The sequence below is a fragment of the Dromiciops gliroides genome, chromosome 4, assembly GCF_019393635.1.
Source record: "Dromiciops gliroides isolate mDroGli1 chromosome 4, mDroGli1.pri, whole genome shotgun sequence".
NCBI classification, from domain to species: domain Eukaryota; kingdom Metazoa; phylum Chordata; class Mammalia; order Microbiotheria; family Microbiotheriidae; genus Dromiciops; species Dromiciops gliroides.
The window spans coordinates 474,847,078-474,858,887 of NC_057864.1; the positions used below are offsets into that span (position 1 = coordinate 474,847,078).

At 52.9% G+C, this 11,810-nt stretch overlaps 1 protein-coding gene across 2 annotated transcripts in view; it reads left to right on the forward strand.

Annotated features, from left to right (window-relative positions):
• Positions 1-9,255, forward strand: part of CASTOR2 (cytosolic arginine sensor for mTORC1 subunit 2) — a 98,947-nt gene extending 89,692 nt beyond the window's left edge. For both annotated transcript variants that reach the window (XM_044001562.1, XM_044001563.1), the window contains one exon: positions 41-9,255. In XM_044001562.1, coding sequence (XP_043857497.1) covers positions 41-106 — 66 coding nt within the window. In that variant the 3' untranslated portion in view covers positions 107-9,255. The remainder of the gene's footprint in view (positions 1-40) is intronic.
• The last annotated feature ends 2,555 nt before the right edge of the window (positions 9,256-11,810 follow it).

Below are 11,810 nucleotides of genomic sequence, written 5' to 3' on the forward strand. Positions count from 1 at the left end.
GACCCCAAGGTGCTCACTCTGCTTCCCCTGCCCCCCACAGGTACCTGAGGAAAACATCAAGGGTGTTATCAATGCCTTGAAAGTCAGTCAAGCGGAGAAGCATTAGAAGCCCCCCTTCCCCAGTTTCTCATCCTCCCCATGCTCCCCACCCCCCACCTCCATCCCCTGCCCGCAACTCCCCACGTTCTTCTCGCAGCATTTCTTAACAAACCAGAAAACGGTCCGTAGAGGCCGCCACGGACAGAGCCGGCAAGGAAGGGCTCAGGAGGAGCCGTCCCCTGGGGCCGAGGTCAGGCCTGAAGGGAAGTGGGGTTTGTGTCCGTGAGGACGCCTGCAGCCCCCCTCACCACCAGCGAGGGCCGTGGCCCCCCAACACTCCGACACGAAACACAAAAGAGACGTGCCCGGCACCCCGCTCCTCCCCCTCCTCACCTCGGCTCGGACAGAGAGGCAGGGAGAAGTCACCACCACCTTCAAGAGGCCGCCAATTGGCAGGATGGTAGTCGGATGATGGGAGGGGACATTCTTTCCTAAGCCTGGTGTGAGACTGTGTCCGGGACACCTGAATGCTCCGGCCAGCCCGGCCAGGGGGCAGTCGGTGGGAGGTGGCTGAGGCCCAGCCCACGGCCTTCTGGTTTCCTCCTTACTTCACACCTACCCGCACCATTGGCACACCCCATGCCCGTCACTTCTGAGACCCAGGTGGTCGACTGAGGGGAAACATCTCATCAGCCTCTTCCAGGTTTTAGAAGGAGCCGGAACCCTGGGGAGCGGGTGGAGCTAGCCTGAAGGTGGGGGGACCGGGCTCCCCAGAGCCAGAAGGAAGTGTAGTCTGTCCTTGCTAGCAGCTTTGCCTGGATTCTCACCCCAGCGCGTCCCTTCTGAGCCCTGGAGGGTGCAGGAGTGGGGGATGACAAAAAGGACCCTCTGCTGGGGTGATTTTAATATTCCTTCCCCCCCCCCCCCCGCCATGATCCCTTCATCCCTTCTGCTGCTGCTGGGTCACCTAGGCTGGAGGTCTTCACCGAGACCCTCCAAGAAAATCACCTCCTCCCCTCCTTCTCCCCCACCCCAAGTTGTAAAATCACAGAGCCAAAGGTACTTGGAACTGCTGGCCCGGCAGCCTCGGTCCTTCAAGAGCCAGCTGTAGCCCCCGACCACACGGGCCACGCTCCCCTCTCACCTCCGCCAGCCCCTGCTGGCCACGGGCCATGCTCTCCTCCTGCCAGGGAGAAGAGGAGCTCACTGGCCCCTTTGTCAGGTCTGTGGCCCGCTCCCAGAACTTTCCACTGACTGACCCTGTGGTCTGCCCCGCCCCTTCCCCACTGCCACCCCAGAACCTTCCCCAGAGACATGTAGCCCACAGGACAGAAAAGACCCCTCCTGCCTCCCAGTAAAAGTAGCTGTCATACTCTCCTAGGGGATAGTCCCTTGAGTGGCTTCAACCTGTAAGACCATCATATACCCAGAGAGGTGGAGGCCTAGCAGCACTCGGGCTCTGCCCACCCTCTCAGGCTTTAGGTTTCATTGGGCTGAAGGCACGCGCCCCCAGTGATGACAGCCAGCAACTGTACCTGCGTAAGTAAGGCTCACATCTCCCCTGGTCTTTTTGATGTCTGGAGGCCCACCCTGTCCCTCCTTAGCCCAGAGCTGTACCCCCAGCTCTTAGAGGAAGGTGAAAAGTTGGTGCCTCCCTGTAACCCATCGGCCCCCCTCCCTCTGCCCACCTCCCCTCCCCCAGACCACGTGGCATTCATCAAGCAATTACTTGAACTCAGAGGCCCCTTTAATGAGCCTTAATAGAAAGAGAAAATAATAACCCTGTTTTAGTTTCTTATTTAAAGTGTTTTTTGCACTCAGGCTGTTTTAGTGAAGTTCATTTGGTGGCATGGGAGCGGGGAGAGGGAGCCCTTTTCAGCGAGGACCCTTCCCCCCAGCCCCAGCTCCCTCACCCCCCCTTCATCCCCCTCAGACTGGTACATCCCAGTGTCCTGAGCCACCCAGAGTTCCCAGTCAGCATGCTTGGCCTGCGTGTGTGCTCCTGGGCTTGGGGGTGAGTAGACAAGGGTGGGAGGGGAGACCAAAGAGAAGAAAAACAAGGCTGTGGAACACGGTCGGGGAGGGTGACTTCACTTGCCTCCTCTCGGGCCTATTGTCCCAGTAGCGGATCTGTCCCCAAGGACACGTCCCTTGTGCTCTGGCTCCCATCTGGAAGATGGCAGAAGTAGCCCCCTCGGACCCCCAAGGGGGGAGCCCAAAGAGAATCCCAAAGAGGGGCCCACGCCCACCACTGTTTTGGCCTCCCCGACTCTCCCTCATGCCCTTCTTGCCAAGGTCCATTGAGTCACAGTGTTTCTCCGAAACACGATGAAGACCCTTTTCCCTGATTAGGCTTTTCCAGGGGGTTGAGGAGAGGGGCCAAGTGAGCTCCCCCCCCCCCCTATCATACACCTACACCCCATTCTCATCCTGATCCTGCTGGAGGGAGCTTGTCCTGGGCTCCTGTTTGCAAGGACTAGAGAGGAGAATGGCTTGGAGGGAGGACAAGGGCATGGAGCGACACGTCGGGATTTCTTGGGATTTGTCTCCATTTGTGGAAGCCCCCCCTGCCCCCTTGCAAAAAACTATGGTCTCTAATTTTGCACAAAATTCTGAAATAACCAAAAGTTGTCTATTCCTTGCTGGTCCCCAGAGGGGAAAGTGTTAGGGCAGGAGTCTCTGGTCCCTCAGAGGCCCAGGGCAACCCAAATCCTCTCCCTTCCCCCAATTTTCCCCAGTGTTCCTCCCGACTGTGTGGTGTGCGTCTGTTAGTCCATCCATCCCAACCCTCCGAATGCATTGTGTTCAGCCAGACGTGACCCTGTTGGACACGTATATAAATACCTGTGTTTTATGTTGATAGAGATATATATATATATATATGCTGTAAATAGCGTATATACCTGAGCAATATATATATATATATATATATATATATATGTTAATATATATACTGTGAGTGTGTGAGTGCGTACACCTGTGTACAGACACATCCCAGTTACCGAGGCGCGTAAGTGTCCATGGGATACTGCCAATGCGGCATCTGTCTCCCGATCCATGTGCTGGGCATGTGCGGCATAGCTACGCACACACACAGTCACCATATATTTTTCATTCAGATATATGGGCAATACAACTATTTAGATAAGCCGTACGGATTTTTCAAACCTGATGTCAAACAACCAGCAGCCACAGTTCGCCTGGGGTCAGAGTCGGGGCGGGAAGGCCCCTGACACGGAGCTCAAGCTGCTCTCTGGCCTTGTCTATTTTGTCCGGTAGCCACTGGGCTTGCCACCCTGCCCTCCAGCCTTCCCGGTCAGTTGTGACGGCCAGACCAGGCCAGACCATGGTTTGCTTGTTAGGGTGGGGGTGGGGGCATGGGAGGGAAGCTCCAGCGTTGGGTTTGGCTTTTAGTGACACAGCTGTCCCATTCCCCGGTTGGATCAGGGGCCCCGTGGTGGGGCGTCCTTCAGCCAGTGACAGTGGTCACCTGAGTTCTGGTGTGAAAGTGGTTTCCCATTAAGTTTGGGAATAAGATGGGCCTTTCTTTCCCTTGTCTCTCTGTAGAATTGCCCTTGGCACCTGACCCTAAGGACAGGTTTCCTTCCGTTTTCCTTTTTAATATTCCTATTATTAATGGACTAGTCCTTTTCAGGAAAGGTTACCCTTGATGGGCTGAGTCACAGCCACTGGGCCCAGCCTGGACACGAGCTCTCGATACCTGAATCGGGAATCGGGGCAGGCACTCACTGTCCAGGCCCACGTCGGCTGAACAGTGTCAGAGTCCCATCCTGAGCCCAAGGAGACATTGGGCGCTTTATTTTGCCTGTTTGAAAAGGGTGCTGTGCTTTGGGGTTGTTTTTTGGGGGGGGGGGTTGTGAGTGTGTATGAATCCCGTAGCTTCTGAGTAGTTTAATCTTTATCATTCTTTCAGACAAGATGTGATTTAGTAGCCCCCGTCTGCTGCCTCCACCAGTCGCCTCGCCCCCCCCTTACTTAGGACTTGTGGAGGCTAGATGCGGCCCATTCCGAGGGGGAATGGGCAATGGGGATATTTTCTGGGTTTTTATTGTTGTTACTGGAGAGCCTAATTTAGGCAGGGCGTTCCCATTTCCAATCATCTTCTTCCTCCTTCTCCACCGGCCAGCCCCTCCAAAGGGCAGGGACAAGGAGATCCTGATAGTCCTGATTCTCACTAATAACCCTGGCACATTTAAAACTTGCTGAGGAAGAAGAGGGTTGGTGGGCCGGGGTGGCCCAGACCGAATGAAGAAAGCCACCCTGGGCATCCCGCCGTGGCCCCAGACTGGAAAGAGAGGGCACACACATGTGAGTGCGTGTACACATATGTGAGCACGTGTATGCGAGTATCTTCTGAATAAGCAGAGATGATTCCCGGCCCTCTCAGGCTCTGCGTCTTTGGAACCAGGAGGCCACAGCCGGGGGATTGGCCATGGGAATTATCTCTTGCCCTCTCCCTCTGCTCCCCCGGCCCCCCTCCCAAAGTATCTTGCCCTCAAAATAATTGTCCCTTTTAGGGCTGCACACATTTCTACCTCCTTAGCGTGTCCCATCACTCCACTCCTTGGCACCTGGGGCCCTTCAGGAGTCTGTTTTCTTCAGTGTCACCAGAGTCCTCTAGGAAGCTCTGGACTCCCATTTTTGGGGGGGAGGGGGGTGCATCCAAGTAGTTCTTTAGCTTGGATGGTGGTGGAGCTCCTGGACACCCAAGTCCTTCCCTAGCAGCACAAGGGCCCTTGGAGGGCTCTGAGAACTTGGTCTCCTTCACAGCCCCTCCCTCTTGTGGCGGACCCTCCAGCCCCTAGACAAGAGTGGAAGTCCATGAGGCCCCAGGCCATGATGGGAACTGCTTAGAGCAGGGAGCTGTAGGAAGAGATCAGTGATCCAGATAAGTTATGCTGGGTTTTCATTTAAGTATCCACAGCTAGGGAGAATCCCAAGAGCTGCTCAGCCCAAAGTGGATGGGTGGGTTTCACAACAGAGCTGTTTCCTTGGGCTTCCAGATGGGAAGAAAAGGAAGAGGTTGATGAAAGGGTCTTTAGAAGGCCCCTGGAGAGATTTGCCCAAGGCTTAGCTAGGTTTCTGGGAGCTTCAGGCTCCCCTGGGAGTTGGCAGAGGCGAGAAATGTCACAGGTTGTGTGTCAAAAGAGGTGGACCTCAGCTCCATCCTCCTGGAAGCAGGGTCACATCAAGCCAGCTTAGTGCTTACCTATTTGTCTTAAACATAGGAAGTTCTTGTGTCCCTAGTGGACCACTGACCTGGTACCTTTACCTGGCTTCTTCTGGAGTGGGGTTGGTTAGAAGGCGGCAGTGTTGGGCCACTGCCTTTACTAAGAGCTTGTGGTAGGGGAGAGCAGCCCTGCCCAACCACCAAAAGGCTTCTGTTTGTGGGTCTGACCCAGTCTGGCTGTCCCAAGGGAAGGAATTTGACCACCCCAAGTGTTGAAAATCCTCAGTGAGTTAAGAAATTTTGCTTTTTTAAAAATACTAGATCTGTTAGTTTTACTGGTGTTTTCTTCTTTTCATTCAGCCTCACTTCCTTTAATGAGCTGCTAAAATGTATCTCTTTTCATGCAGTCTCGTGATTGCTTTTATATGCTAGGTTGGGCCAGTTCTCTTCACGCCCTTCCGAAGACCACATCTCACAGTCCCTGAAAGCCCCCTGTGCAGAGTGGGCCCCGCCTGCCTGTCGTCCCCCCCCAGGCCGAGCTGCCAGGACAGTTCCACAGCTGTTCCTGTCCTCATTCCTTCCCACCTGATTTCTTTGAGAAAAGGCACTGGTATGAGGATTGTACAGTAGTTTCTGGGCACAGCCCCCATCTCCCATCACTCACCTACCATGCACCCGTTGTGTAGACTTGGGCATTTGGTCCACGTTAGCTGAGCTTCTACCCAGTACGGGAAGAGCTAGCTCGACTCTCACAGTGCCACTGAGAAGGGGCCTCACCAATGCTCCATGTGGGCAAGGAGGTGGCCTCAGCAGGCTTCTTGGTTGAGCTTTTCTTGTGGCCTGTTTCAGAATGTTAGTGCCTGGGAAAGGGTCATTTTGACCTTTAGTACGGACACCATTCAACAGTTTGACCCTAAGTCGATAAAACAGAGGGTTGTGCTTCTGAGTAGCTAACGGCAACCCCAAGGTGACGTGATTGGCTATTCTGCTAATGGTGCTTGTCGGGAGGGCATCTTTGCCCATCCCAAGTGGAATTCTAGCTGGAAGACCACAAGTATTCTCATTTTTCAGAAGGTGTTTCTTTGGAGTCCTGGATTGGGAGCAGAAGAAAAGAGGTGAGGGCTGGAGAGGGCCCAAGGTTGCTGCCTGCTTGATTTCCTTTCTCAGATGGCTGCCATCTTGAATTGGCAGCCATCCTGCTCCATACCGGGGTTTAGCTTGATAGCCATTTGAAATGTAGCCCCCTTCCCTCCTCCCCGCTCCTCACCTTTCTTCCAGACACTGGACAAAATGGCTTCTGCGATTGGGGTTGTTCTCCAAGGGAAAGAGTGGTGTCTTGTGCTGTGGTCTGTGTGTGGATGTGAGCGTTTGTTTCTGTTGTAGCGGGCTGGGCCTGCCTCTTTCCCTGCTTGACCTCAGGTCCTTCCCGTGCAGAAGCCGATCTCAAGTCTGGATCGTCCCCGTCTCTTTCTAATGATCCAACAAAAAGACAAATTGAATGTCTCTCCTTCCACCTTCCCAGGGAATCTTACTGAGTTAGCCTTCAACCCATTTCCTATTTATATATATTTTTGGATGTGAGAATGCAGCATGTTCTATTGTCGTGCTCTGAAGTGATGTCAGTGTTGTGGGCCACTGGGTAGGGACTCGGTAAGGCAGAGGCAGTGGGCCAGAGGTGAATGTGTTCTTGGGAAGATCCTGCTTTGGGGTGCCCTTCTTGGGTCCGGAGTATTGGGCCAAGAAGGCTCAGAGACAAGGAATCACTCCCTAGCCAAGCACCTACAGTCAGACCGTGATGTATGGTGGACAGGAAGTCACGGGAGAAAGGGGGAAGGAGGAGCACGCAGTGACCCACTACCATTTCATGGTCCAGCTGAACACCAGGCTGGGCCCTCTGTGCTTTTTGGGGCCTTCCAGGAGCTGATTTCCCCAAATGGTCCTGCCCAATTTCTGTGACTTCTGGGATGTTTAGCATCAGGCCAGAAGCAGTGGGAAGGTTAAGAGTTTATACCTGAGACAGCCTGGGTTCTACATTGAGGTCCTGGGGACTATTGACTTAGTGGACTGTCTAGAATGTCACAGTTCTGTAGCACTGGGGTAAGTTCTAAGACCCTCTGCAAGGGCCCCATAGGTCAAGTACTTAGTTCTCTTCTGGGCCTGGGGTGTGGTCTGGATTGACGGCTCTCAGAAAATACCTTGGTTGACAGATGGACTGAAAACTCATTGAGCGGAGGACAGGAAAACTGATCCTCTTTAAAAAGCAGCCAGATGGGCAGAGAGAAGGAAGAGCCAAAGCCTGCCCTCTTGGAACGGGAGGGATGCGGATGTGTTCTCTGAAAGCCATTGGCAGCTGGAGAGGGTCTTTGTGAACATTTGTCTTCTGGGAGTGGCCAAAATGATGGTTTACTCTGTGTGTGTGTGTGTGTGTGTGTGTGTGTGTGTGTGTGTGTGTGTGTGTGTGTGTGTGAGCGAGTGTGAGCAAGAGCAAGAGTGCACTAGCTCATGGGTGTTGTGTGAAGGTACCCAATCCATTCAGTATTGAGGGATAGACCTCCTGGCTAGATGTTTGCTTATGGGTGAAGTTTACAGAGTGGGTGGCCCTTGATGTCACGGGATCCCTCTGTCCCCCTCCCCCAAAGAGTCCACAAGCCTCCCACCTTGGCTACCCACTGCCCTGGGGTGCTTTGAACATTGTGCGTGGGTGTGGGCACCCCTCCCTTCTACCTCTGGGAGGGATGCACTTCATTTTGTTTGTTTTCCCAAATAAGTACTGTAGCGGGGACACGGGAGGGGGCGCAGCGAGTCCCAGGAGCACGAGAGGGCTAGCTCACTGTCCTTAGGAGCATCAGCCCTGGTTGGTGGTGTTACCTCATCCCTTTTTTAGAGATTTGGGGCTCATAGTTACTTTGAGCCCTTGGAGAATGGGCACTCTCTGTCCCCTGCTCCAACTATGGTGCCTGTCCATCCCCCAAAGCCATCCCATCCCATCCCCACCACCCAGGTGGAGAACACGGACCCGTCGTCCAGCCTCAAACCAGGCAGAAGATTGTAGCTTCTTCTGGTAGCTGAGGCCGATGAGGTATTTTCTTTTCCTGACCCATCACTTCTCCTCCCTCCATGTTAGAGTGTGGAGGGGTTCTGGAGCCTCTGGTCTGGGGAAGAGGGAACAACTGATTCCCCGCCTTTGTGACGTCATCTGGCACAGACGAATGCGGCATCAAGGGCCAGGCATAACCTGGTCAGCCTCCCAATCTCCCCTTGGACCCCAAGGAGTGTCTCCCCAGCCCCTTCCCCTGTGGCCATCACTACCCTCCATCTCTCCCTGCTCTGTAAGGTCATAGAACCGTCCCCAGCAGAACCTGGGATAAGGAGACCGGACAAGACCAAGGTGGAAATTAGACATTCGGGGATCAGCTTGTGGAGGGCAGTGATGGTGGCCCTGAGACCCTCGGGACTGGAGAGCCGCCTCCAGAACCCTTTCCATTACCCTGGAGTAATGGGGAGGCTGGGGGTGCATGGCAGGAGAGCTAATGACTATCGGGTGGTGGCTCTCTCTGTTCTCCACCTGGTATCCAGTCCACCCCCCCCCCAGTCTTTTGATGTGCTGTCCCCTCCCTCTTTCTGAAGACATGCCAGCCCAGAGCACTTGGCTAGGACCACCCCTGAGTCACCCAATGGCTACACCACCAGCATCAGCCACTCTGGAGCACCTTGGCCTTGTGGTTGGGACGGACCAGAAGATTGGTGGGGTGAGGGAGTGGGGGGGAATTCACGAGGCTACTTCGGGGCTCCCTTTCCTCCCTCCAGTGTCCTCCCATTTCTTTGGGGGTCTTGGGCAGGAGAAAAACAAAAATCCTAGAGATTTCATGTACTGTACAACAGAGAAAGAGGAAAAAAAAATACCTAATCCCCAAACAAATGACAGTATATTTTGTACTTTGTAAAGTGTTAATTAAAACAGAAAAGTTAACCAAACACTGTCTGCTTTTGTACTGATCAAACTGATTAAAATAAAATGAAGCGTGGCAGTGTCTTTCCAAGATGCCCCTGTTGCCTCTTTTCCCCCTGACTGTTCCCCAAATCCCCCAGAGGTGGGAATAAGTCCATGGGCTGGGAGATCCCAGGATCGGAGGTCTAGAGCGAGAAGGGACTTCAGAGCCTGTCTAGTGCAACCCATTTTATAGATGAGGAAACTGAGGGACCTAAGGGCCTTGCCCATGGTCATATGGCCAGTTAGCAGAGTCAGGACCCGTACTGCCGCCTGATCCAGCGGGGTTGCTGGAAGTCTGGTAGAATGAAGGTGGGCAACGGCCACTCCTTTGATGGTCCCTAATGTGTTCCTGCCCTGGGCATCATCCCCTCATTCTCTTTGGAGTTGTAGAGCGAGAAAAGCCCTCAGAAGTTACCTTAGTCCAACCCCCTTACTTTTACAAGTGGGAAAAAACAGATCCAGAATGGGTTGTTGAAGGTCATCCAAGTAGTAAGTGGTAAAATCAGGATTTGAACTCAGGTCCTCTGTGCGCAGAGCCATTTCTTAACTATATGTAACCAGAAACTCTTCACCCTATATCACTTCTGGAAGGAAGTTCCTCAGGTTCACTTCCTATTATGTGAATAGCAACATAGTGAACTCCCACTGAGCAAAGTCCTGCCAGGACAGTTGCCTGGAGGACTGAGGGGTTAAGTGACTTGTCCAAGTTCACACAGCCAGATTGTGTCAGCAGCCCTGCTGGCAGCACAAGCATTTTTATCCTGCCTTGAGCCCAATGACGACCCTGCTGTTTCATTCCTTTGGACCTACAGCAAACCTGGGGTGGGGGTAGGTGGTCAGCTCCCCAAATATTATTAAACTCAACAACTTGAAGCTTGATCGTAAGCACTTTGCCTCCTTTTATAGATAAGAAAATGGGGGGGGGCACAGCTAGGTGGTGCAGTGGATAGAGCGCTGGCCCTGGAATCAAGAGGACCCGAGTTCAAATCCGGCCTCAGCCACTTGGCACTTACTAGTTGTGTGACCCTGGGCAAGTCACTTAGCCCTCACTGCCCTACAAAAAAAAGAGAGAAAGAAAGAAATGTTATGGGGAAAGCACATGGGTCCTTAGGATTCCTCTGTAATGAATTACACTCTAGTTAGGAATAAAAGAACAGATTTATTGGTTATCAGAGAAACTGGCCGGGAGGAAGGTTTAAAACTCCTCCCCAACTAGACTGGGGAGTGCCCTTTTATAGGGCCATGGTGGCGTGGGTGAAATGTCCCTTATTGGGTGGTGGTTTGGAGGTAGTCTGGTGGTGGGCAGTTACTCTGCCCCCTCCTGGTGTAGCCACGCCTAACAAGGGGGTGAGGGAGACTGGAATGAAGGGTCCCGGAGCTAGGTCATCTGCTTATCTCTCTGGGTGTGTCTGTCCTTTGGCTTAGGTTCAAGGAGAAGGTTCCTTGATCTCCAGGGAAAACTCCTGAGGTTTCAAGGAAAAACGAGGCTGTGTGAGCGAGTGTGAGCAAGAGCAAGAGTGCACTAGCTCATGGGTGTTGTGTGAAGGTACCCAATCCATTCAGTATTGAGGGATAGACCTCCTGGCTGTGTCAGGCAGAATTTAAGCCCACCTTCTCTCCTGGTTCCAAACCTAGAACTTGCCCTGTGAGATGGAGACATCCTCTTGTTGATCCAGGGGCCCCCTTTGTTCTCCTGTCACGTCTGAATTCTCGGTCAACAAGCACTGAAGTCGATACAGCAAGACTCGGTGTACTAAGACTTGGGACACCCAGCACTCCTCTTGGGTCCTTGGGGCAGAAAGACCAAAAGAAAGCACCCCCTACTTTTAAAGCCCTTGCATTCTGTTGGGGGAGATAATGTGGAAATAGAAAAATACAGACTGAATAAGTGCTGGGTCAGTCTGAGGAAATAGAGAAATAGAGATTGGGGGAAAGAGTAATCAATTAGCGCTTAGCAGGCTCCCTGAGAACTCAGAAAGGTCAGAGAAATCCAGAGCAGTGATTGTGGGCTGGGGGTCCCCGAGATCAAACCTTTTCATCATTATAACCAAGAAGTTTTCATTTCTCATGGTAAATAGTGATGGCTCTCAACTGCTATGAAAGCTCATGGGGAGGAGGCCCTCGAAATTTTTATTTTTTTTTATTTTTTGGTGAGGCAATTGGGGTTAAGTGACTTGCCCAGGGTCACACAGCTAGTGTCAAAAAGTGTCTGAGGTCGGATTTGAACTCAGGTCCTCCTGAATCCAGGGTGGATGGGAAAATCTCGAGGGGTTTTAGGTTGGGTCTTTGGACAGTCAAGAAATCAGAATTAGAGAGCTGCAGGAGCTTGGTGGGCCCAGGTGACTTGCCCAACGTCACACAGCTAGCAAGCATCTGGCATATATCCCTTAGGGTTGGCTGTAGCTGAAGTGAGAGTCCCACATTTTCCCACGCATCATTCCCCAGCTCTGAGTTGTTTTCTGTGCCTTTTCATTCCTTCTCTTGTCTCTTGGCTCTACTGACTTACTAGCCCTGCATTAGGGGTACCAAGCAGGAGGCCCCCTCTGGAGTGGGGCAGAATCAGATTAAAATGTCATTGGGGGGGGGCAG